The sequence below is a fragment of the Triplophysa rosa genome, linkage group LG22 (assembly GCF_024868665.1).
Source record: "Triplophysa rosa linkage group LG22, Trosa_1v2, whole genome shotgun sequence".
NCBI classification, from domain to species: domain Eukaryota; kingdom Metazoa; phylum Chordata; class Actinopteri; order Cypriniformes; family Nemacheilidae; genus Triplophysa; species Triplophysa rosa.
The window spans coordinates 2,318,062-2,342,502 of record NC_079911.1 but is presented as its reverse complement, the minus strand read 5'-3'; the positions used below and the strand labels follow the sequence as shown (position 1 = coordinate 2,342,502).

At 35.9% G+C, this 24,441-nt stretch overlaps 2 protein-coding genes across 3 annotated transcripts in view; one reads left to right on the top strand and one right to left on the bottom strand.

The window, feature by feature from the left end:
• The first annotated feature begins 326 nt into the window (after positions 1-326).
• Positions 327-8,641, top strand: LOC130545927 (oxidoreductase HTATIP2-like). Of its 2 annotated transcripts, XM_057320866.1 has the most exons (7): positions 327-523; positions 758-941; positions 1,624-1,731; positions 3,165-3,302; positions 3,431-3,492; positions 3,662-3,871; positions 5,353-8,641. In XM_057320866.1, exons 1-6 carry the CDS (start codon positions 417-419, stop codon positions 3,867-3,869), a joined length of 807 nt encoding a protein of 268 aa, XP_057176849.1. In that variant the 5' UTR covers positions 327-416; the 3' UTR covers positions 3,870-3,871; positions 5,353-8,641. The 2 variants fall into 2 exon arrangements, with proteins under 2 accessions (XP_057176849.1, XP_057176848.1); XM_057320865.1 differs by lacking the exon at positions 5,353-8,641 and having other exon boundaries at positions 328-523; positions 3,662-3,973.
• Positions 8,642-12,047: 3,406 nt separating this feature from the next.
• Positions 12,048-24,441, bottom strand: part of ppip5k2 (diphosphoinositol pentakisphosphate kinase 2) — a 40,618-nt gene continuing 28,224 nt past the window's right edge. Inside the window, exons 28-33 of the mRNA XM_057320867.1 lie at positions 22,756-22,875; positions 17,628-17,690; positions 14,612-14,626; positions 13,774-13,917; positions 13,551-13,670; positions 12,048-13,395 (exon numbers count right to left, since the gene is read on the bottom strand). Coding sequence (XP_057176850.1) covers positions 13,190-13,395; positions 13,551-13,670; positions 13,774-13,917; positions 14,612-14,626; positions 17,628-17,690; positions 22,756-22,875 — 668 coding nt within the window. The 3' untranslated portion in view covers positions 12,048-13,189. The remainder of the gene's footprint in view (positions 13,396-13,550; positions 13,671-13,773; positions 13,918-14,611; positions 14,627-17,627; positions 17,691-22,755; positions 22,876-24,441) is intronic.

Below are 24,441 nucleotides of genomic sequence, written 5' to 3'. Positions count from 1 at the left end.
TTCTAGAGGAGGAGTCACCTACATTTTTCACGCTTGTGACACCCATGAATATTCCCAACGAGTTATTACAGAAAAAAATTATTATAAAAGTATTGTTTGTGTCGTCTTTGTCCCCACCACTTTTCAAAACAAAGTTACGCCACTGCAAAAATGTCTTCCGACTCGCTAATATCCGTTGATGTGTTTTTGAATATCCCCTCCAAATTTTGCACCTCTGGTCCCGCCTCCTCTATGATGTCATTGGTTGTCTCCGCGAGGCAATAATTTTTCTTTCTGCCCTCAGAACATGTTTGAGTAAGCAAAACTCCTATCTGCGTTAGTTTCATACGTTTTGGCCCTCTCGGCCTTCCATAGCCAGCGACGTTTCTCAAACAGGAAGACGCTCCACTGAATACGGTGTTTATCACAAGACTGGAATGAATATTTTATACAGTAACTGGAAATTCTGTTTCTTATCATTTGTTGTTGCACTCGCCGCTGTTCTTTATAATCTGGAACATTCATATACAGGCGAAGTCCCAAGGTAACAACATAGGTTTTAGTTACGTTTACTAACAATTTTGAGGTAAATATTTGTTTGTAACCAGCTAAGGCTCGCCTTGCTCTTGATCAAATGCACGGCATGCTGGTAGAAATTGTGTAGGCGGACTGCTGGTATATCTAACATCTGCATCGACCCAATAAGTAGTAGTAGCCTAAGCCTACACCTGTTTAATATCTGCAGTGTCATGGTGACTTTAGTTTGTAATCTCTACAGAATGGATCTGAATGCGAAGGGAGAGATTTACCGTCAGAAAAACAAAACGTGTTTTATTCTCGGCGCTTCTGGGGAAAGTGGAAAGGTGCTACTAAACGAAATCAAGAAGAGCAACATATTCTCCAAGATCACTCTCATTGGACGAAGGGAGTTACATTTGGACAACCAAACCGATGAAAATCTGGTAATGTGTCAAGTTTTTGTTACTTAGTTGTTTTGACTTATATGATCCACTTAAACTATTTAGCCAGAAGCCACACTTTAAAAAGTAGTAGTTTTTACAAACATGCCTTTCAATAAAACATTAGGCTACTTGTGTCCATTTTGCGACAAAATAATGAAACTTATATGTTTTCAAATACATGGTGATATAACTAACATCATTCAGTCACACTTTTAACAAACTTGATTAAAATAAATAAAACAATCTCTATTGTTGCATTGTTATTTTTTCTGTAACTCTGGACATATGTGCTGAAAAAAAAGAGAAATAATATTTCATAATAATCTTTAATATTGCCAAAGAAGTAAGGTAACAGCAGTGACAAAACATTGTGCATGTGTTCTTTAAATAAATGCACAAAAAAGAAATATATTACACTTTCATTTATGTGTATTTACTGTATAAAGTCAAAGGGTAATGTAATAATGTGGTCTAAGTTTAAATGTCAGGAAAAAAAGAAATGCACATAAAGACGTCCGGCCATAACATAAGTGGACATTTCTTTTGAATGAATGTATATGAATGAAAATAATTATCCTCAGAGTAATTTATTTACAATATTTACTATATCATATAAGTACAACTCTCTAAAATGTGGTAAAATGAAAATCTTTAATCTGTTAATTTGCTTTATGTTCTTTAGGTGCAAAAAGTAGTTGATTTTGAAAAGCTGGATGAGTATGCCGAAGCATTTCAGGGCCATGATGTGGGATACTGCTGTCTAGGAACAACCAAAGCCAAAGCAGGAGCTGTATGGTTACATGTCATGCTTAAATTAACAATTCACCCAAATATTACTTTTACTCACTTTCATGTCATTCAAAAGATACAGAAAAATTTGCAAAAAAAGTTATATTACAATGCAAGTAAATAAATGCTTAAACTTTGTTGAGCATTTTAAAGGTCCCATTCCCCACGATCCCATTTTTCAACCTTTAGTTAGTGTGTAATGTTGCTGTTAGAGCATAAACAATACCTGCAAAATGATAAAGCTCAAAGTTCAGTGCCAAGCGAAATATTGTCTTTAACAGAATTCGCTTTTCAAGGACTACAGAGAACGGCTGGAATCGGACTACAGCCCTCTATTTCCCGGGTACATGATGTCACTATTCCGAGTGCTTTTAATAACCTCCGCCCAAAGGAATACGCCAAAAAAGGGGCGAGGCCTTCCTTAAAGAAGAGGAAGAGCCGCTGGAGTAGTGTTCGGTTGTCAGAGATTGTAAACATTTAACTGAGCTACGTGCTTAACTACTTTCACTTTCATCCTGCAGCTGGTAAGAAGATTTCAGCTACACACATTCTAAGATAACCAACGGTCAAATAACAGCTTCCATGACTTTAACATCGGCGTGAAAGCTGTTCTGTGTAACACACTGATATTGTGTGTGTGTGCGCATACCTCTAAAACACTTCTATGAAACGTCCTCTGAAGTCCTGCTTGAAAATGTCTCCTGGTCAATCTGCTTGTTTTATTATCCAATTCGGATCCAATATAAAACGGCAAAACTAACGCTTCTGTTATTAGTGTTAATTAATATAACCGGTCTGACGCCATTCGGTCCGGTGTCATTTCCCTCGCCATAGTAGGAAAAAATTATGTGATCTCTAACAAAGATTGATGTTTGCACATGCACTAGCAGACCTCCGTTACACTTGGATCGATCCGCATGTGTTTAACTGATGAAGTGAAGTTGACGCCATTGTTACTGTTTATTGCTAAAAGCCAAAGTTTATGAATGTACGTGTACTGAGACGGGCACCGACCAATCACAACAGCCTGAGAAGCGGAAGCTCGCCGATATGGTATGGGTGGGACATCATCAGACACACAATCTAAGTGGGGAACCAATCACGACAGACCTGGTCAGCTTTACCAATCAGAGCGTTTCGGAAGGAGGGACTTTATATAGACCTGAATTCCAGTCATTTTGTTAAAAGAGGGACAGCGGTCAACAATAGACTTGAAATATGTGAAATATAATGCGTCTTTTGAAATTAGAAACATGAACGTCCATCGTTAAACACCAAAAAAAACATAATCAAAGCCTCAAAAACAGCAAAAGAATGGGTCCTTTAAAAGAAATCATACAAAGTTAACACATTCACAAATGTGATACCCTTTTGTAGAACCCTAACAACCTAATTTCGTTTCAATGGTAAAAATCAAGTGAATTTTTGCTACAGGAAGGGTTTGTGCGTGTAGATCATGACTACGTACTCAAGGCAGCAGAACTTGCTAAAGCAGGAAGTTGCTCTCACTTTCATCTAGAATCCTCCAAAGGAGCAGACAAAACCAGCAGCTTTCTCTACCTGAAAACTAAGGTACAACGGGCTTCCATATTGTAGAAATATCACTGGATAGTTGATGGAGCTTTGTATGTCCACTTAAATAAACTGTTCTACTGATTTATACATGTACATTTCTGACTGAAACTGCTGTCTGTTTTCAGGGACAGGTTGAAGCAGACATTGAGGTTGTAGGTTTTGAGCGTCTCTCAATCTATCGACCAGCGTGAGTTACTCAACTCCTTTTTTCCCCCCTGAAATTACTGCAATAAATTTCCCATACAGCTCTGAAACTGAGCTTATACATTTTGTATGTTTTGCCTGTGTGTTTGTAGTTTTTAAAATCATCAAATACCCTGTAATTACTTTTTTCTTTTCTGTAATTTACTATTTAGGGTGTTATTGGTGGACAGAAAGGAGAGCAGGCCTGCTGAGTGGATGGCCAGGAAATTTCTCGGCCCTCTTTCCACTTTATTTCCTACTGCACTGTCAATCCCCATCACATCATTGGCAAGAGCTATGGTAGTCAACACACTAAAAGAGGGTGAACAGAAAGTAGAAATTCTTGAAAACAAGGCCATATACGATCTTGGGAGAACCTAAAGGTAGAAATTAGACTTTTTTTTCTAAAGTGCAATTCTACCATGGTGTAATTTTAGAACAACTAGCCAAATATTGTTTAAAGCTGTTTTAAAGGGAATTTGAAACATTTTAACATAAAAAAATAAAGTAACATACTCTTTTGTACTACACATGGGTTTATGTTTTGTTTTTATATCTTCTACTCGGATGCCTTGTTATATACATGTACAATTATACAAATAATATAGCTGTAAGCAGTGATTATGGGTTCAAGGCAAGTAAGGGCACAAAGGGAAATATATGTGGGCATCTCTTTTGATGTGTTTTCGAAAAGCAGATTCAAAAGCAGGCAAAAGTACTTGAATAATAATAAATTTATTTATGAGTGTCTATTTGGGATTACTGTTGTATTTGTTGATGCGGCATACAGGAACGATTTGGTCAACTAACACAAATTCCATATATGGAAGCTACATTGAAAAACTCTAATGTTACATCATTCATTTCACATAGATATAGCCAATCATCACTTGACACTTGGATTATATAAGTTATTTACTTACTCCTTTTTACATTTGCAGATACTGATAACGTTCACTCACTCGCATCTAAATTACAAACCCAAAATGACTGACCTTCCTGATTCGGAAGATGATCCCATTTCGCCTTCTCTGACGGCGTAGCTCCCGTATTCAGAGTCGTGACTCTCCATGGGCTCTGTAACATAGACTGTAAAAAAGATGGATGGCGTGACGCCACTTCCTTCCACTGTAATGAACTGAGCATAAACGTCCGACGATGGGTGATGACATGTTACGCAAAAAAGTCAGTTTGGAGCCTGGGCCTGCACAGAAGGCACACAATCTCAATCTCAGATGCAGAGAAGTTAATTCATGCATTCATGACATCAAGACTAGATTACTGTAATGCACTGTTAGGTGGTTGCCCTGCAGGCTTATTACAAAAACTCCAATTGGTCCAAAACGCGGCAGCTCGAGTTCTTACACGTACAAAAAAGTATGAACATATTAGCCCGGTTCTGTCAACCTTGCACTGGTTACCTATAAAGCATCGCGTTAACTTTAAAATCTTGCTTATTACCTATAAAGCCTTACATGGTTTAGCTCCTCAGTACTTGAATGAACTCCTTTTGTATTACAGTCCTTCACGTGCATTACGCTCTCAGGCGTCCTGTCAGTTGGTAATACCTAGAATTTCAAAATCAAGTGCAGGTGGTAGATCCTTTTCCTATCTAGCGCCTAAACTTTGGAATAGTCTTCCCTGCACTGTCCGGGAGGCAGACGCACTCTGTCAGTTTAAATCTAGACTAAAGACGCATCTTTTTAATCTTGCATACACTACTCTTCCATAATATAAATCTTCAGAGGGTTTAGGCTGCATTAGTTAGATCAACCGGAACCAAAAACACAACTGATGTACTTGTTGCATCATAGAGTACAGAACAGTACTCTACTCTCAGCCAGTCTTGTCTCATTGTTCCAAGGTTACCACAGCGAGCAGGATGCAGTTCATGGCCTGACCTGATGGTAGAGCGGAGAATGGGAAGTGGGGACCTGACAAGAGCTGAGATGATAGAGCTGGATAAAGAAGGACGCGGTCTCTTGACATGTCTTCACCACAAAATTTCAAATGCTATTACTTTGTAGATTATTAATGATAATCTTAAACTATAATTTATTTTATTAGTAAGTTTATTTATTTTATTTAGCCTTGTTGTGCAAGCTCTCTGAAGCTTGTGCAGAGGCAGCAGCTTTTGCCAGAGGGGAACTGGAATCCCCTGGTTGGGCCTGGGTTCTCCTGAGGTTTTTTTTCTCGATTAGATTTTTGGGTTCCTCGCCACCGTTTGCATACTGTTTTTGCACTATCTGCCTGACCGGGGGGGCTGCTTTAGAATTTAAGTTTTACTTAATTAATATTGCATATAGGAATTTATTATCTGTTATATTTGACCTGTGCTTCTCTCTCCTTTATCCTAATTGTGTGCTCTCACTGAGCGTGTGTGTGTGTGCGTACTTGTCTGTGTACGTACGTGTGTGTGTGTGTGTTGTGTGTGTGTGCATGCGCATCCGTGTGTGTGTGTGTCTCTGTGTCTGTGTGTGTTGGTGCGTGTTGTGTGTGTGGAGTGTTTTGTGTGTGGGTGTGTCTGTCTTCTGTGTTTCAACCTTTTCTTGTTTTTGCAGGTACAACTTTGATTGTTTTGCTTGTAGTCAATGTGTCTCATGTGCAGCTGCTTTGTAACAATGAAAATTGTAAAAGCGCTATATAAATAAAGTTGAGTTGAGAAGAATCGTCAGTGGAACCAGGAGGAGCTTCCACGCCCCCTGAACTTCTCATTTGACTGCCCTATACCAAAACCTTGCTAAAGTAAGATAAGTACATCAACTAACGACTTAATCATTAGAAATAAAAAAATAAAAGTTGGTTATATCTTCAATCTCCTCTCAAACCTCCGACAGTCTGCTCAGAGAAGCTATCAATCACAACTGTCAATCATAATGACACGCCCAGTTTTTATAGCATCAAGTTACTAGCTAAAATCAAACTTATCACAAAAACGAACAATTGAACATATATCAGCGTGATAACAACTATATGATCAAAACCATCTTTCAGAAGATTTTCCTGGAAGTGTAATTTACTTTTTATTTTGACTCAAGTCCCATTTGTTTACATGGAGAGGTTAATCGGCTGACGTCAGTACTTTTACAGGCCGTTTAAAGATTCGTCTGCTCTTTCAGCTCATTCTTCGTTCCACTGGCTGCTGTTACCGTGTCCCCCCAAAATAAGATCACACATTATCCGATGCAAGGACTTTAACTTGGCAACTCTGATGCTCCTTTCCACTGTGGTGACGTGGGAGTTTTCCTAAAATCTCCCCATCCCAGACTGCAACATAATCTCTCATTTTCTGAATTTGTTATTGCCTTTAGTTTTTACGAAGACATAATTGGGGCCAATCCCATTTCTACCCTTCCGTTTTGCAAGTTCACGTGAAGAAGTAGGGGTATCTCGATTCTGTTTTGTTGGAGGGGTAAGGGGAAGGGCCAGATAGCCTTCAAACGAATATTTTTCAGGGCCTCACTTCAAACAAAGTGGTATGAAATATGTGGTATGTGATATTCCAGAAACTTTTATAGATGCGACAATGCAACAGCAAATTTCTTGTGTACATACTGTACGCATTTGAGTGTTGCGTTTGGTCTATTTAGTTCAACATTGTGGATAGAATCACACCTAATGTTGTTCCACATAGCAACGTACTAATAACAGCAGTGTCAGATTGAATAATGAAACGAGCTGCATTTAGTCGACCATGATGAATTCTCATGGTAACCGAAGTAAACATGAAAGCTTCTTCGGCCAGATGGCTTTGTGTTTGTTTTTTTATTTAGCCTTCTTTATTTAGAATGAGCTTCTCTGGTGTATTTTGTTCACATTTCTTCTATAGTCTAGACACTTCAGATTAGGAGGGAGGTTGTGAAATGTCCTACAAGAACAGAGACACCAGTAACGTAAAATATAAATCTTCACATTCACACGTGTGCCATAATAGTACAGTACACTGTAAAGAATTTCTGTAGAAATTTCAGTTTTACTGGCAGCAGTTTGACAGTAATTTACTGTAGATTTACATTTATGTAATTTAAATATAAATGATCATTAAACATTAACAAGTCTTTATCCTTACAGGAAAAGTATTATAAAATAACAGCCTCATGCAAAGCATTCTGGGAACCAAAATTAGAAAAAAAAGCAGAAAAAGGTTTATGTGGATTTGTGATATTTTATGAACCAGAACATTTTTATCTACATTTAGCATTAGCATTATTGATCAGCATGTAAACATTTGTGACCTGTGAAAACCCAGGCTAAAGTCTCATCATCTAATAAATTATTATATTATAATTATTCTAACAAGCATCAAAGATTAATTTCAAGCATTAATTTCACTTAGATTTCAATCTTTAAAATGGCATTATTCAGTCAATATTGAAGATATTGTTGCTATATTTTCACGTTTTTTTGTAGAAAACAGTCAGGTTTTCACAAGCAGGGTCACATTTTATAATGAACAACGTACTAATTGGGAAATTATTTAAAGATAGAAGTACTGTTATGAATGGCATGGAAAGGCTAATTTAATAAGTAACTTTGTTTTCTGTTTATGATGAGAGCATATTAATTGTTACATTACATTTGTTGTTTGTATGTTGTCATTAATTTTTATCTACAAATATTAATTATCAGATTTCTATTAAGAGGGCATCCCTCTAGCCACAGAGCCTACACTACATACATTCTGTGGATATCAAAATATCAAAATAAATGGCCTGATAAAAGGTCTTATCTTGTGTGTGTGCGTGCGTGCGTGCGTGCGTGCGTTATGGCTGTGCAATTAATCGAAAATTAATTGTAATTGTCAATTTTGGCTTCAACAATTACAAAAACAAAATAATCGAGGTAAAATGATTATTGTGCCACATTCCATTTTGCAAGGATCCTCTCTTTTCTTGTGGTATAAATCCACAGCGCACCCCTTTCCTTACAGTGGTTCAGCTGTGCTATTTCTTTACATTAATTTTTCAGTTGAATTCACAGTTTAAAAGCAAAGTTATTTATTTTCTATGTTGTTTTAAAAGTTAATGAGTAATCGTGTTAAATAATCGGGATCTCATTATTGGCCAAAATAATCGTGATTATGTTTTTTGTCATAATCGAGCAGCCCTAGCGTGCGTGTGTGTGTGTATTATGGCAAACCATTCAGGAAAATAAAGGATTTATAATAATGTATGATTCGTTGAATATATGGAATGAAACTAGAGCATATGGAATGAAAGTCTGAATATATGGAATGAAAGTCTGAATATATTGAATGAAATTATGAATATATGTAATGAAAGTCTGAATATATGTAATGAAAGTCTGAATATATGGAATGAATGTCTGAATATACGGAATAAAACTAGAATATATTAAATGAAAGTATGAAAATATGGATTGAAAACTTCAATATATGGAATGAGTGTGTTAAATATATGGAATGAAAGTCCTAATTATATTGAATGAAACTCTAAATATATAGAATGAACTTGCAAAATTAATAAAACTTAGTTTTTCTCAGTTGCTTTGGAGCATTTCTCGAATCATTCTTAAAATTAGCTAAATAATATGTGCATTTCTCAGAAAAATTTGTACAAACTGCACAACATCATAGATTTCCTGCAAAAGCGTGTAACTTGTTCAAAAGTCCTTAGTTCATCTCTCAAAATGACATTTTTACATCAGTGAACATGTCAATCCCATGAAAATGGCAAGTCCTTGTGTCATTGTTCGTGAACAAGACAGTGAAAATGTTTAGCCATGTTGTCAATATAAGGGGTGCTTTATTTTTTATTTTTTTTAGTATTTTCGGATGTAAACTATGGCTTCAGTTTGTATGACACTCATTGATAATGCACAAAACTGACTTATTTCACTTTCAATAGTACAAAGTTATTCGTAACTGTATGTGCGACACTGATAGCAAAAGATTGAACAGGATTCACTTTACACTTGTTCTGTTGGTCTGTCAACAAATTACACATCAAGCTTGAAAAAAGTCACTGTGATGAAATAAATGCAACATTATTTTACAGCACAATGGGAAAAATTGGAACAAAAAAAGACAAAGAGGAGAGACCCCTCAGGCAGAACTGTATGCAGTGCTGTATGAGGAATCAAACTATTTTCTACTCCCCCTTTGGCTTTGGGATGTCTTACTCTTCCAACGCAGCAGTAAAATGCAACGATATCCGAAATGACCACATGCTTTTGTAAATCATCTTAAAACAGAGCCCTCTCCTCATCAGAGACGAGATCCTTGTGGAAAATCTCTGTACAGTGTGTGTGTGTGTGTGTGTGTGTGTGTGTGTGTGTGTATGTGTGCGTGTGTGTTGTATGAATGAAGGATCTGAGATTCTAACAGAAAGCAACCTGTGAGCAAAGTAAATCTAGTCACAGTTTGGATCAATAACCCTGTACGTGTAAGAAAACTAAATATGCCTGACAGATTATGACATGAATGAATTGCATGAATGTACTAAAGCAATTGCAACTTGTTCAAAATAATAAGAAACTACTTTTCTGATGTGCACAAGTGACAAGATGATGTGTGAAGGTTGAATAACTAGTTTTGAGAATTTCATTTCTGATCTGAGAAATGCTTCAAAGCGACTGAGAAAAACTGTAATAAAGTAAAACGATTTATTTCCTTGTTATCAGAACAACAACCTTTTCAATTTGATTACTTTGAAATGGCTACCGCAATGAAATAGCGTATTGAGTCCGGTTGCCAGCATTCGCCAGCGTGTTTATTAATTCGTTATTACTTAAAATTGCTGATACTAGATTACGCGCAGACTCACTCGTTGTTCAACATCTGAACAATCACAAATAAAAACACATGATGACATCAGTTTCAATCCATATATTCATACTTTCATTCAATATATTATATTTTCATTCCACATATTCATACTTTCATTCAATTGTCATTCAAGTTTTATTCCATATACCTGTATAAAACCAATCATATTATAAATACTTTAATTTCCTGAATGGCATGCCATAATGTGTGTGTGTGTGTGTGAGAGGTCCCCACGGGCACAAAAGCTTATAAATTGTACAGAACAATATTTTTTAAAAATCTAAAAATGCAAAACGTTTTCTATTATCTTTAGGTTTAGGGGTAGGGTTAGGGGATAAAATATACAGTTTGTACAGTATAAAAAACATTACGCCTATGGACTGTCCCCACGGAGATAATAAACCAGACGTGTTTGTGTGTGTATATATAAATATATGTATATATACATATATATACATATACACACACACATATATATATATATATATATATATATATGTATATATATTAGGGGTGTAACGGTTCAAATTACTCACGGCTCGGTTTGTGTCACGGTTTTAGGGTCACGGTTTTGGTTCGGTTTGTGCTATGTTCAGGGAAAAGGGACTACTGACAAATAAAAATAATAACAAATAATCAAGCTACAAGTAACAGCACCAATAAAACAACAGAGCAAAGCAGAAAATAAAATAAGATATATACCTTTTAAGGTATAGAAATGGATTCAAAAAATGAATATTATTATCAAATAAAACATAACATTGCATATGTACAAATTAAATAAAGATTAATCATAATTGAATTACAGAAGCTATTGACTCACAAGCAGTGAGTGATTTCCTTGACTTTTAACAGACAGCAGGAATATGCTGCTGTCGCTTTAAGAGGAATGAAACCGATCCAGTACACTGATACTGTAGGCTACACATGCGTTGGTTTTCGTCTGTTTCGTCCGTTCACTTAAGACATAACTACTATGTTTGTTAAGATACTCGACAAGAGGGGCATGTTGACCTACTTCGTGTCTGAATTTGTCCGTTTAAGTGCTTCAAAGACAAGTCAATATTTGCGCCATGTCTGAGACTTATGTATGCGCGCTTCGGATCTTCTCACAGCACGCAAGCGAGTTTTCTTCTGCATCATCTTGCACTTAAATGTTTAAATTGGCAAGGCTTGAATGAGTGTAGTTTAAACAGCAACATGTGCTGTTCAGGTCTCACCTGCACTCATGCGCTCACAACACCCGGGTGATGAAAGCAGAAATGACTGTACAGCATACGTCAATCCTATTGAAAATTGTCTACGTTATTTGATTTGTTGTAGGTATTAAATGTGTATCCATCGACAAACATACATTAGCTGAACTTTGTCTGTTTTACGCATTATAATTTTTAATGAACCATATTATAAATGCGTCGTCAGATTTAAGATGAGCCGCGGTACAAGCGCGTGCCGAACCGTTGGTGGAGAACCGTGCGGTTAATTTTTTTTACCGAGAACCGTTACACCCCTAATATATATATATATATATATATATATATATATATACTGTATATTACACACACTGTATATCCAACTGGGCAAAATTGATTAAATATTTATTTATTTTCAAAAACATTGTCAGGAGCTCCGCTTGGAAGAAAATATAGACTGGACCTCTTGGAACTTTAATTGAATACCCCTGCTCTAAACTACTGCCACACAGTGTCTACACCGGATGCGGCGTGACAAGAGATGATAATAGAACGCATTAGAACCCAGTATAATTTTACATTTTGTCCACACCGGACGTGGCAAGACAATCCCATTAGAACAAGCCATGTGTCGCGTCGCATCGCGCCACGTCCGGTGCAGACACGGTGTTACATTTCTTTAGTTTATGTATATACTGTGTGTTTAGTACTCAGAGCTCCTGTTCTTTGCTTGTGCTTGTTCTCAAAGCCATTTTCAAATTACAGTCATCAGCTCATCCCAGTAGGAAGTCGGCCATTTTGGATTTAATGTGGATTCTCACACAGTTGCAGGCTCTGAACATGTACAGTAAATATTTTCTCCAAAGACATTCATGAGATTGTCACCAAACTTGGTCAACACTAGACATTTAACATGATCAATGCCAACAGTGCTGCCATAGCGAGGAAATACATGTATGGAGTATATCTTCATTTTGTCATTTTGATCCAACTTGAGCTGTATGTTTGGTCATGAGGTCTGATCACATTGCTGTAGATACTGTGAGTCACAGTCATAGCAATACGAACAGAAGAATACAAATGTATACTCGATATACACAAAATGATTGTGAAAATACAGTACGTGTGAAAATGAGTTTTTCTTCATTTTGTTAACATGGTAACTAAAATGACTTCAGTGACAGTGAAGGGAAAGTGCAAATTCTGTTTAATGAGGCCCCAGAAAATGCTGCAATCTTTAAATATTCAGAAAAGCATTCAAATCAATGTCATGATCATTTACGATAAATCCACTCTTAAATGTAACAATCTACTGTAAGATTAAGAATAGAAATTCTAAATGTAAAACTAGAGATTGTAATAAAAATAGGAATATTTTTGGCATCTCCTGTTTTTTTTTTTAGATGATCCTTTTAATACCAAAGGAGACTGTTGATGATTATTGTAATTCTTATCAGTAAAAGCAATGACAACATACTTTGAAACATATGAAACTCAAGTATGCCATCATAAGTAAAACCCAATAATTGTGGTTCATTGGTTCTTTATTAATATATATATTTATATACATACATATAGGAATTGTCCATGACCATGGGAATGTTGAGCAGAACCTAACAAGTCATGTGTTAGTTAGCCGCTTCGTTCGTTGTGCCCTGACATTTCAATCCGCTTTGTTGGGTGGAGGTTTGCAGATGTTAGCAGTCTGAGATTGTGTTGTCTTATTTTCCAGAGTAAGGGTTTGATATGCCGGTGGATTGTGGTTGCTTTTTTATCGTGCAGTCGTAACATTCAGCTGCTGAAGAAATGGAGATGCTAACAGCAGTTTTGGGCTGCTCATTCTCAGAGTCTTGACGTACATTTTTGCTGTCACTTTTATTACTGTCTGAAACTTCTTTCAGTTTTCTAGCTGGACAAGAACCTTGAACTGAGGATAAAAACACAATAAACATTTTAGTTTTGTAGGATTTACTGGATTCCCACATTTCTTTGACCAATGACTTTTTACATCTACTGATGCGTTTATTGTTAACTGCACTTGTTCTACTTGTTTTTCACTGCTGTAAACGCATATGAACATACCTGAAGCACTCCTCTCTGGTGAGCATGTTGGCGTCCTCTTGCCGAGAGACTGGGTGAATGGACAGGGCAAAACCTTTGCTGGAGTGTATGTGTTTAAAGGAACTTTCTTTGTTTGTACAGCTGGAGGTTACAGAAATGAATACAAGCATGTTCATATATAATAATGTATTTAATATGCTGAAAACATTGAGAGGCAGTTGGTAAACATTTGTCTCATCAGTACCTGGAGAGGACGCAGATATGTCCAGTACTGGATCATGAAACATGGCGATGGAGGATAGGAAGTCATCCACTTGTTTGAGAGACAGGGAATTATGGAGGGTCTCCAATGGGCAGATTGAAGGAACCATGGAGTACAGCTCAAACCCTTTAATGAAATGAACAGCATGAGCAGTGAAAAAGAAAACATCTGGCCTTTTATAATCATTTGGGCCGATCTCTAAATGATGGACGGACTCATGACAAAGATAATTACAACAAGAAAATGCAAATTCAAATTCATCAAACATGATTCGGAGGTATAGAGGCAGACGAGTCATAAAAACCTTGATCAAAAAGATGATTTTATGAAGTAAAAATGATAATCTGTCTGTCTTTTATAAATAATTTGACCTATCCAGTTGCTAGTGTTTCCTTGCAGCACATGAAGGACAAAGCTTGATGAATTATTCTAATTAATAACAAGAATAATAAAAACTGTATTAGTCTAACTGTAGACTCTCAGTTGCTGCCACAATGTTAAAACTTACTGCATTATTACAGAACCTGCATTCACAGCTGTGTGAAATATCACATAATAACAATAACAATTCAAAATCAAGTTCTGTTTCTTTTATTTGTTTAATGAATTTTTAGAAACTAATATGTTATGCAAAATAATTATTTCCTACTGTAAATAAAAAAAGACCTTATTGTTCTTTCATTACTACAAGTAGAGATCCATGTGGAACAAAAATGAGATTCAAGCCTAAAAACTCAATACAAAATAGATCTGGAGCTTTGGGGCAGAAGCCAAATGAAACAAACACTAATAGAAAAATATTGTGTAAATTAGCACTTACCACTGAACATATAGACTGACCCGTTTAGAAAAGCGGTTTAAAAGAAAAAAAAGAAACAATAATAAAAATGATACGGCGAAAGTTTACACTTGACACGCCAAATACAATTTAAAAGCAAAAAGACACAAAACACTACAATGGCACTATAACACAATACTTTTTTAAAGCATGTAGTCTTGCTGCTTTTTAAGCATTATATTTTTTTCATGTCATGAAACATATACTGTATATGATTTAACAAGCAAATGTCCTTAGTGTGCGATGTTTCAATTTACAATTTGATTCAAAGTTTGAAAACTGCTGGTTTCTTATACACCACTGGAACACACAGGTTAAGTCAGTTCTTTGTCTCACTGCATTACTCAAGTTGCCCAATGTGTATCTTAAGTGAAGTCAAAAAATACTGACATTACGAGCACATGAATAACCACAGTCATTGTGTACTAGTGGGCTTTTTGACTTCCGATTTGAAAGAATATAGCTAGAACTTTCAATCTAATATAATAATGTTATTATGTTTAATAGAATGTTTATCAACCTTGTATAATAATGACATACTTTAAATAAAATACACAACATAAATATTGTTCAATGTTTTGTTATCAATGTTTTTTTGTGTTTTCAACTCATACAGTACAGGTGCTGGTCATATAATTAGAATATCATCAAAAAGTTGATTTATTTCACTAATTCCATTAAAAAAGTGAAACTTGTATATTATATTCATTCATTACACACAGACTGATATATTTCAAATGTTTATTTCTTTTAATTTGATGATTATAACTGACAACTAATGAAAATCCCAAATTCAGTATCTCAGAAAATTAGAATATTACTTAAGACCAATACAAAGAAAGGATTTTTAGAAATCTAGGCCAACTGAAAAGTATGAAGATGAAAAGTATGAGCATGTACAGCACTCAATACTTAGTTGGGGCTCCTTTTGCCTGAATTACTGCAGCAATGCGGCGTGGCATGGAGTCGATCAGTCTGTGGCACTGCTCAGGTGTTATGAGAGCCCAGGTTGCTCTGATAGTGGCCTTCAGCTCTTCTGCATTGTTGGGTCTGGCATATCACATCTTCCTCTTCACAATACCCCATAGCTTTTCTATGGGGTTAAGGTCAGGAGAGTTTGCTGGCCAATTAAGAACAGGGATACCATGGTCCTTAAACCAGGTACTGGTAGCTTTGGCACTGTGTGCAGGTGCCAAGTCCTGTTGGAAAATGAAATCTGCATCTCCATGAAGTTGGTCAGAGCCAGTTCAGAGAGAAATTCAAATTAATTTTCGCAAAACCGCAATTCACTTATGCGTATTGAATCGTGGAGGCCGTACCGAGCGGTTCAATATTATATTGAGAATTGTGGCATCCCTAGTGTGTTACCTCATCTTTAAAAAGAAATCTCCCATTTTGTGCTCAATCTGTTTGTACAATCAATTGCACAACAGCTTCATCTTGTTCTAATAAGAGTACAGATAGCGGTAAACACTACTGCATTCAGTCTCTCTGCCACTCAGTGGCCACGACTCGCTTGAATTCATGTGACGTTACGTGTGAGGTGACATCATGTGCGGTACGAGCTCAGCTCTGTTTCCCATTACAGCACATAAGCAATAAAATAATACAGGCAATTCAAAGACAACATTAATAGTGCATTGTGACATAAATCACGTTATTACCCAGTTACCTATTTACGCAAAAAAAGTTTCACTTTAATTTTTCTTTGAACAATTTCTGATCCCTGGTAATTATAAAAATCATAAATATTTGTTTCTAATAATTTCAATTGTTAATGGATTTTCTTGATTTATTCAAAAGGAAAACATTCTTAATGGACGATAACTAACAAGGCCAAAATATACAGATAAATATGTTTAATTAGCTTCTATTTTTTACTTGAAATCAACTCTGATTAATCTAGGGCTGCAACTAATCGATAAAATCGATAATGGGTTTGGTGTCAACGAATCGTTGTCAACGAATTTCATTATCGATTAGTTGATCTGTGACATCACTGCGAGCTGCGCAGTTATAAATCAAGCGCGTCTTCTTCCCTTTTAAAATTACCATTTTATATGTGTCTCTCCGTGCGGCATAAGCTGCGCAGTTTTAAAGTCAGACGTGTTTTGCATGCATCTCTTCAAGCTGCGCAGTTTTAAAGTTTAAAGGGGAGAGGTGTTTTAAATGACAAAATTAAAGATTATATTAGTAAAACCCAATTTGTGGCGTTTGCACTTTGCAAAGTACATAATAGGCTAAATACCCTGATTTGGTGGTTTATTTAGTTCAGAGGTGGGAAGTAACAAAGTACATTTACTTAAGTACAGTACTCAAGTATTACTTTTTCTGTTTACTTTTTACTGTACTTCACTACATTTGAATGACAAATATCTCACTTTCACGGCACAAAAAAAAGATTTCCTTGGCCGACCCTCCCCTCGCTCCCACGTTTGGGAGAGACTATTGTCAGCTGCTTCTAATATGACACACCTGAATCAACTCACCAGGTGTGTTAATTATGGAGACATTCACAACATTTTGGGAGAAGGCTAATGAGTTCAGTTGTGTATACCTTTCCAATTTCTGATTTACTTATTATAAGCAAAAGATGTAATTACATTTTTATCCGATTAATTGATTAATCAAAAAATAACCGTCCAACTAATCGATTATCAAAATAATCGTTAGTTGCAGCCCTAGATTAATCAAATAAAATAGTAACATATCAACATGCGACGTATATCAGAATATCGTTTTTTCACCATAATAAACTTTAGAAAACGATGTTGGTACAAATTCACAACATTTTTGCAATAAATCCCTGTGTAGATGAGGCAAAGTGTTGATAAATGACATGGATTCTGAAACTGTATTTTTATTGTGTGACCAGCATATTCTTGTGTACTGGGGGGCAGGGGGGACTACATCCAACAAAACCCTAAAAAATCATATAAATAATGGATGGGAAAAAGTGGGAAAACGTGCACTGGGAATTTAACAAAAGCAAACATACCATTGGTTGGGTGGCGCGCAAATGTGATAGAAAATCTTTTTACAGCAGAACCACGTGTAGCCTCTGAGAAAGAGAAAAACAGGCAGCTGAAATGTCTAACAGCTAACAAAGAGGAAATAAAGAAGGGCAAACAAGAAAGCAGGCGTTCGTGCTCATGCAGGAGTGATGTTTAGGAAAAAAACAGCTTGTGGTTAGTGGGTTAAAGTGTTGACAGCTACAGAGAAAGAGATCTATGAGATACCTTTCTGCTCATGAAACCAAACCAACTGATATCAGGTGTATCCTGACTGCTTTCTAACACAATCCTGGATTTACACCAAATCATTTGTAAACGTATAATGCCATTTCAACTGCCACACCACAAGAAAACGTATAAAAAGGAAACACTTTCTACCCTAAAAAAAAAAAGTTCAACAGCCAGTAACAGAACCAGAAGCCTGATGCACCCCTACATTTTCATATCTATGATCAAACACACAGACACCACAAACTAACAATGCACTGAAGATTCAGCTGTTTTGATTTTTGATTCAAGGAGACAAGAATAAACAAAGAAAACTTCAACAAAAAATCATTTTGCAGATTCAATAACAGCAACTGTCTATGCGTTTAAATACAGTACAATACACCCTGAATGGTAAAAGGGCTAAAGCACACCTGCCAACCTGGGAAAACCTTTAGGAAGCATTCATGCACCTGTGTGAAGGATCTGACTTCAGTTGTTGAGATGCCATTTTTTCCATCGTTCATCACCTCTACTTGCAGTGGCACTTGCTCTTTACTGATTTGCCTCATAGCTTGCCGACTTGGCCTTTCTGAGCACAATATCACTAAAGTTTCATCTGACAGAGTATTTTAAAATAAACACTAGTCATAGTCGAACCAAAACTAAGACAAAACCAGTGTTTCCCACAGGATTTTGCGAGACTACGGCACTGGATGATGTCATGTGCTAATTAACATTATGCGCAATGTCATTGGTATTTTGCGTTCAGACTTGTGTCGGCACTTCAGATCTGTTAACTGTCACCGTAATACTACTAAATGGCTAATAAAAAACATATTTTCTGTTGTCAGGACATGTAACAAGTTACATATCTAAACATGACCTATTTGTACGTTAACCTCAATGAACTTACTAAAATCCTGATATATAACCATGACATCATCTGACAAAATCACTTAAATAGCGGCTTTATGGGGTGATTTTGGGTATATTACTTTATTACTATTTGTATCATGCAGCACAAAGCCTCTGTCAGAGTAACAAACTACATGCATATTCACAGACGTACTGTGTTCATTCATGTTCAAATGTCCAAACAGTCAGTAACAAATGCTTGAAAACGCTATTTTTGCAAGTCAGCTGCAGTATGGCCAGCAGAATGTGCCGCTCCTGTCCATCACGGGCACAGAATAGATGCGATCCCGGGAAAGCCAGACATCCTACTGAATGAACGCTCTTGTTTAAACAAAAAGTTGCTAGATTTGACGCAAAGGGGGTTGCTAAATGATAAAGTTGCTGAGTTGGCAACGCTGGATTAAGATAACTCGATTCAATGTTTCAACTTTCCAAGTCCACCCCGGCCTCCCCCTAATAGTACACTCTTAAAAATAAAGGTGCTTCACAATGCCATAGAAGAACCTTTTTTGTCTAAACGGTTCCACAAAGAACCTTGAGCATCTGAAGAACCTTTCAGCTTCACGAAGGGTTCCTTGTGAAGGTAAGAAAGAGATGGTTCCTCGCTTAAGAAAACATTCAGACGGCAGGCGTGGATCGAGCGCCCCTCTCAGATTTTGTGTTACTGTCAATTTGCAGTCTCTTTTCGTGATAGGCCTTACCCACTTGTCGATCATGCCAGCGTGCTATTGGGGAATGAATACAGGGCTATGATTGGTCGAACTCTGCTTTTGCTGTTGCTTGATTTGACCATTGCGCGTGCACAGGAGCAGCACCAGGTTTTTGCGTAGTGAAAATGACAAATCAGCGTACTTTGAGGTCAAAATGCGTACCTGCTAAGCAAAAGCATTCAGGATTACAGATTTTCATAACAAATCTCAACAATCCGCAGACACTGACATCTAAGCATGTTACAAGGACAAACAAAACCGCAAATTTCATTTGCTTTTGCATTTCTCAGCTACCAGTGCAATAAAAACTCACATACTGTTCTTGAATTATTATAATACACTTACACATGTCAATGTAAATCCATTATTCACCAAACCCAGATTTCCTTTTACTGAAAAATATATTAAAAGGGGAAAAATGATATCATTGCACTGGTCTTAGTGGACAAAGGCATTTTTTCTCAGTTTTCTCTAAACTGAACATGACTGTGGCAATAAAAAAAGCTGAAGCAATCTCGCCATTCTAGCCTTCATCTACAAGCTTAACTCACAATCAAAAATAAATTGTTTACATTGCAGGTGTTCGAGAAACAGGATGAAATGTGTTATTTATTTTGCATGAGCTATCTAAATACTCAATTCTGATTGGCTCGAAGATGTGCACCAAAACGTTAAATGCACAGATAGTTCCAGTCAGTTTGATCACCATTCTAAATGAATGCACTAGGCCTGTTGTCAACGTTGCCCCGCGAATGTCATCCAGAACTTTATGAAATGTATTAAAGAATAACTACACTATATGCTTTAGTAACATCGCTGTTTTTGACCTTGTGGAATCTCGCAGCTTTACTAGGTTATGTAGAAAGACATGTACAAGTTTTTTTGTTTGTTTAATAGTTAACGTTTCTATTCATTGAGATCAAATAAAATATTGGCCTAAAAATTATTGGAAAAACATAAACTAAATGAAAAACTGAAATAAGTTTAAAGCACTAAAATTATAATAATAAACAAAAATTAAAATGTATTAATCTTATATAGCAACATATAAAATAAACAAATAAGTTATAAAATGACAAAACAATGCTAAAACTTCAACTAAATTTAACATAAGAACTAAAAATCTAAAAATAAAAGCCAATTTAAAATATTAATAAAACTAAGTAAAATAGTTTTGATTTTAGTTTTATAATGCTAACAGCACAGATATCAACATTAGGTAAAGTTTTAAAGCATTCGTTTCATTTTTAGTGCATGATTTTTCATAGTATTTTTCAGGATTGTCCCATAATGGGACATATTCCTCATGAATGGACACATGAAAATGAAAATAAAGTAACTATTTTATGTTCCATTCATGGGTTTCACGTGAGGTCACACAGCGGTGCAGCCGCCATTTGTAGGACCGTACAGCAACATGCGTCTATCTGTGTTTACAGCAAATCTCAAAGAAATGGGTTCATGTTTTACAATATCCTCGTAGCACGGTCCCTGTTGCAGGAAAAAACATGCCCTGAAAATCCGTGACCACAGTTTTGTTATTCGTTCCCTCGGTTAATTTCTGAAATCTGTACCTACAAATAAATATATAAACCGTGCTCACGCTTTTGATTCCTTATGTAATGACATATTTCAGGACCACTTTGTTTTGGATGTTTATGTAAAAATACAGCATTCACTTACTTTAGAGAAAGTTATGAAACATTTTTAACAGATTTCAAAGTAAAATCTAATCTAATATCCACAATAACGCACAACTTTTGTAAAGCGTTTGTATTATATATTGATTATGAAATTTCATGAAAATAAGACGAAATGCCCATACCATTAACAAATGGTTTTAATTAATAAACTGGGAATTAATAAAAATAAATATTTGTTTCTTTACTTAATATTGACATTATTAATTATAAACATAATAATAAACATTTCTTTAATCTAGTTTCTATAGACCGTTTCATCGGACGTGCGCGCCTGACTCACAGTTAACTTCTGGTTTGTGTTTGGCTAGTGTCTAATAATATAACTATTTATATTTTATTTATGTTGATATTAATTTGTATTATTACTTTACTGTATAATAATTGTATTAAATATACGATTTGTTGAAATAAACAATTTGTTGAATGGGTCCTGCAGTTTGTTCGCATTTAAAGAAACCATATGTTATCTAGCCATCTAGCGGTTGAGCTTGGTATTGCAGTCTAAATTCAAAATATTGGAGAGACAAGTTTAGCCAAGTAACGCTTCTTCTCGGTTTCTTTTGCTTGTTATCAGAAATCATCTACAGGCATTCTATTGTTTGTAAATGTGTACCGGAAGATCAGTTGGGGTCACAAAAGTGCGCAAGCACAGTAACGTTTGTTTATGTTGTAAAGATGAAACCGTCTATAAATTCTCATTTCTATAATCAATTTCTATAAATGTAATGTACGACATTTTTAAATATAACATTTTTATAAATGATCTGTAATCTGTAAAAAGAATCTGTCATACGGAGAGGCTTCTGTATATCTGTAACACTAAGTCCTCAAGATGACTCCCACACCATAAGGACACGTGTCTGAAACTCATGAATAAAGAGGCATCCCTTCTCCATTTTTAGGTTTGTGCATTTTAATTCACAGAAATCCTACAAAGTTTGTCGTCACCCAAAAACCGTGTTCCTTTTTTGTCACATCCATAACGTATGTTTATCTCCCTTTTTTATGATAGAACATTTCTTCATAGACCGACATTTTTCTGATGTTTAGAGTCAAGGGTTTAGTAAACTATAAACAAATGGTTCAATATATTCGTAACAAATACATTCTCTGAGCATTTTTATGTCACGTCCATAACGCTGGAATTGCCCGAATGTGAAAATTTGACCATTTAATGATTTATTATTATTATTTCATGTTTTTATCTGTTTCACAGAGTCATCCCCATATGAATCAGCAAAATTAAAGTTAAACTTAAAGCGAAATCTTTTGCTGAAGCAGTTCTTAAGAAATCCCGTACTGACTGGAACTAGTAAACTCGGCCTGCCATAGTAATATTTGATTCTATTTTTTAAACGAATCAGTCCACAGAAGGCCATGTGTACAGTCCACCACTCAATAAATGAAACCACAACATAACAAGAATGAATAACTTTATCCAAGTCATTTCAGCACAACCACGATGAAGACGACTCGAACTCCGGCGGTTTCGAACTGAATGAAAGTGAAAGTGAAAGCAATGATGGGGTTCACCTTCAGAAGGTGTGCGTGCGTGCGTGCGTGTCTGCACATACCCTCTAAGAAGCCAGCCGAGGTCAGCTTTTTACGGTGCGCGCGAGCGTAATCTTGTAGGTTAGGTGCACTGGAGGAGCAGCCCAGCACCATGGTGCTAAACAGTCCAGCACAATGAGATCCTGATGAGAGTTAGAGAAGATACATACAGCAATCGTGCCTTCAGCGCACACACACCCACAGCGCACTGCATGCAGCATGCATTTCTACAAGATTCTTGCCACAGAGTCGCGCAGCCTTTTACTCACACATCCCATAATGACAGTAACGTCTCTAGCCATGACAAACGGTAATGCCATGTTTGTAATTTTCTGTTCGACTGAATGTCACAAGATTTGTAGTCACACGAAGTGTGAATCTTCACCACAATCAGACTGAATATTGTGAATATGTGCTTTTTTGATTTTTGAAAATGCATAATAAACTATTGATTTATTTATTTTAAAAATGCCAAAAAGCCAGTTATAGGTCTGAAACAGTATTCCGGACATCAAGCTGGTCCCCAATAAGACAGGTGACACAAATAACATGATGACAACAAAATACTGACAACAATTACTACTATACTACTACTAACATATATGCTATATGCGTTATATTGTGCCATATTCCTGAATCAAGATTTTCAAAGACATTATTAATTGATTATTATTACAATTAATCAAATGTATAATCAATAAGCTCTAATCAATTCAACTATGAGAACTGACTAATCGATCATCAATTCATTGCTAACATGCAAACACATCACAGTAACGTCTTCATTTTTACATTTCAGAGGTGGATTGCATTTTGCATGAGAGGAAATTAACATGTTTTTGTATTGTTAGACAGGTTATTTTTTCACCCAAAAGACCCAACATGCATTTTCTTCTTGTTTGGGTTTATTTACACACTTGACGGCAATTATTAACATAGAGAAAGCTGTGTGTAAATCTTTGAAGCAATTTTTCGCCGCAAAAAATTGTGGCTTTTCCGCTCTCAGTGTGAGCAATACAATGTGTAGCAGTAATGATTCACATCTCAAAGCCAAAACTAAATCACACTAGTCAGTCTTTATACAATCTTGCCATTTGCTCAAACTGTGAGATAAGTTGAGTTTTTTTCCTACAAACACACATGCTGTTATACAACACAGCAGAGTCCAGCTCTTTACTTGTCTTTCATTTCTGTAACTAAATTAAACGATTGTACAAAAGAAAAAAATCAGCTGCGTGTAACAAATCAGATGATTAAAAAGATGAAATAACTGATATATATCAATAGGACTAATACGCATTTCTTGATATTTAAAACACAAACGTTACATCAGAATTAAGATTCAAATTCAAATTCAGATTAAAAAATGTAATTCGGTGACTGGTCACAGTGGTTCACTGTACAAATAATCTCTCAATTAATATGAACTCATAAAAGATGTGTGTATAATACTTTTGAAAGAATTGAAGACATTTAAAGGGATAGTTTGCCCCAAAATGAAAATTATATTATTAGCTCACCCTCAGATTCTTTCAAACCTGTATACATTTCTCTGTTCTGCTACACACAAAGGAAGATATTTGGAAGAATGTCAGTAACCAATCAGATCTCATCCCCCATTTACCGCCATAGTAGGGAAAATAAATACTATAGGGGTCAATGGGGGGTGAGATCTAATTGGTTACAAACATTATTTTAATAACTTCCTT

Excerpts from the sequence above, each read along its gene's own strand:
- LOC130545927 (XM_057320866.1), top strand. The coding sequence starts at position 417 with ATGAATATTTTATACAGTAACTGGAAATTCTGTTTCTTATCATTTGTT. Across the intron at positions 3,303-3,430 it reads TTCTCTACCTGAAAACTAAG|GGACAGGTTGAAGCAGACAT; the intron begins GTACAACGGGCT and ends GTCTGTTTTCAG. Across the intron at positions 3,493-3,661 it reads CTCTCAATCTATCGACCAGC|GGTGTTATTGGTGGACAGAA; the intron begins GTGAGTTACTCA and ends TTTACTATTTAG.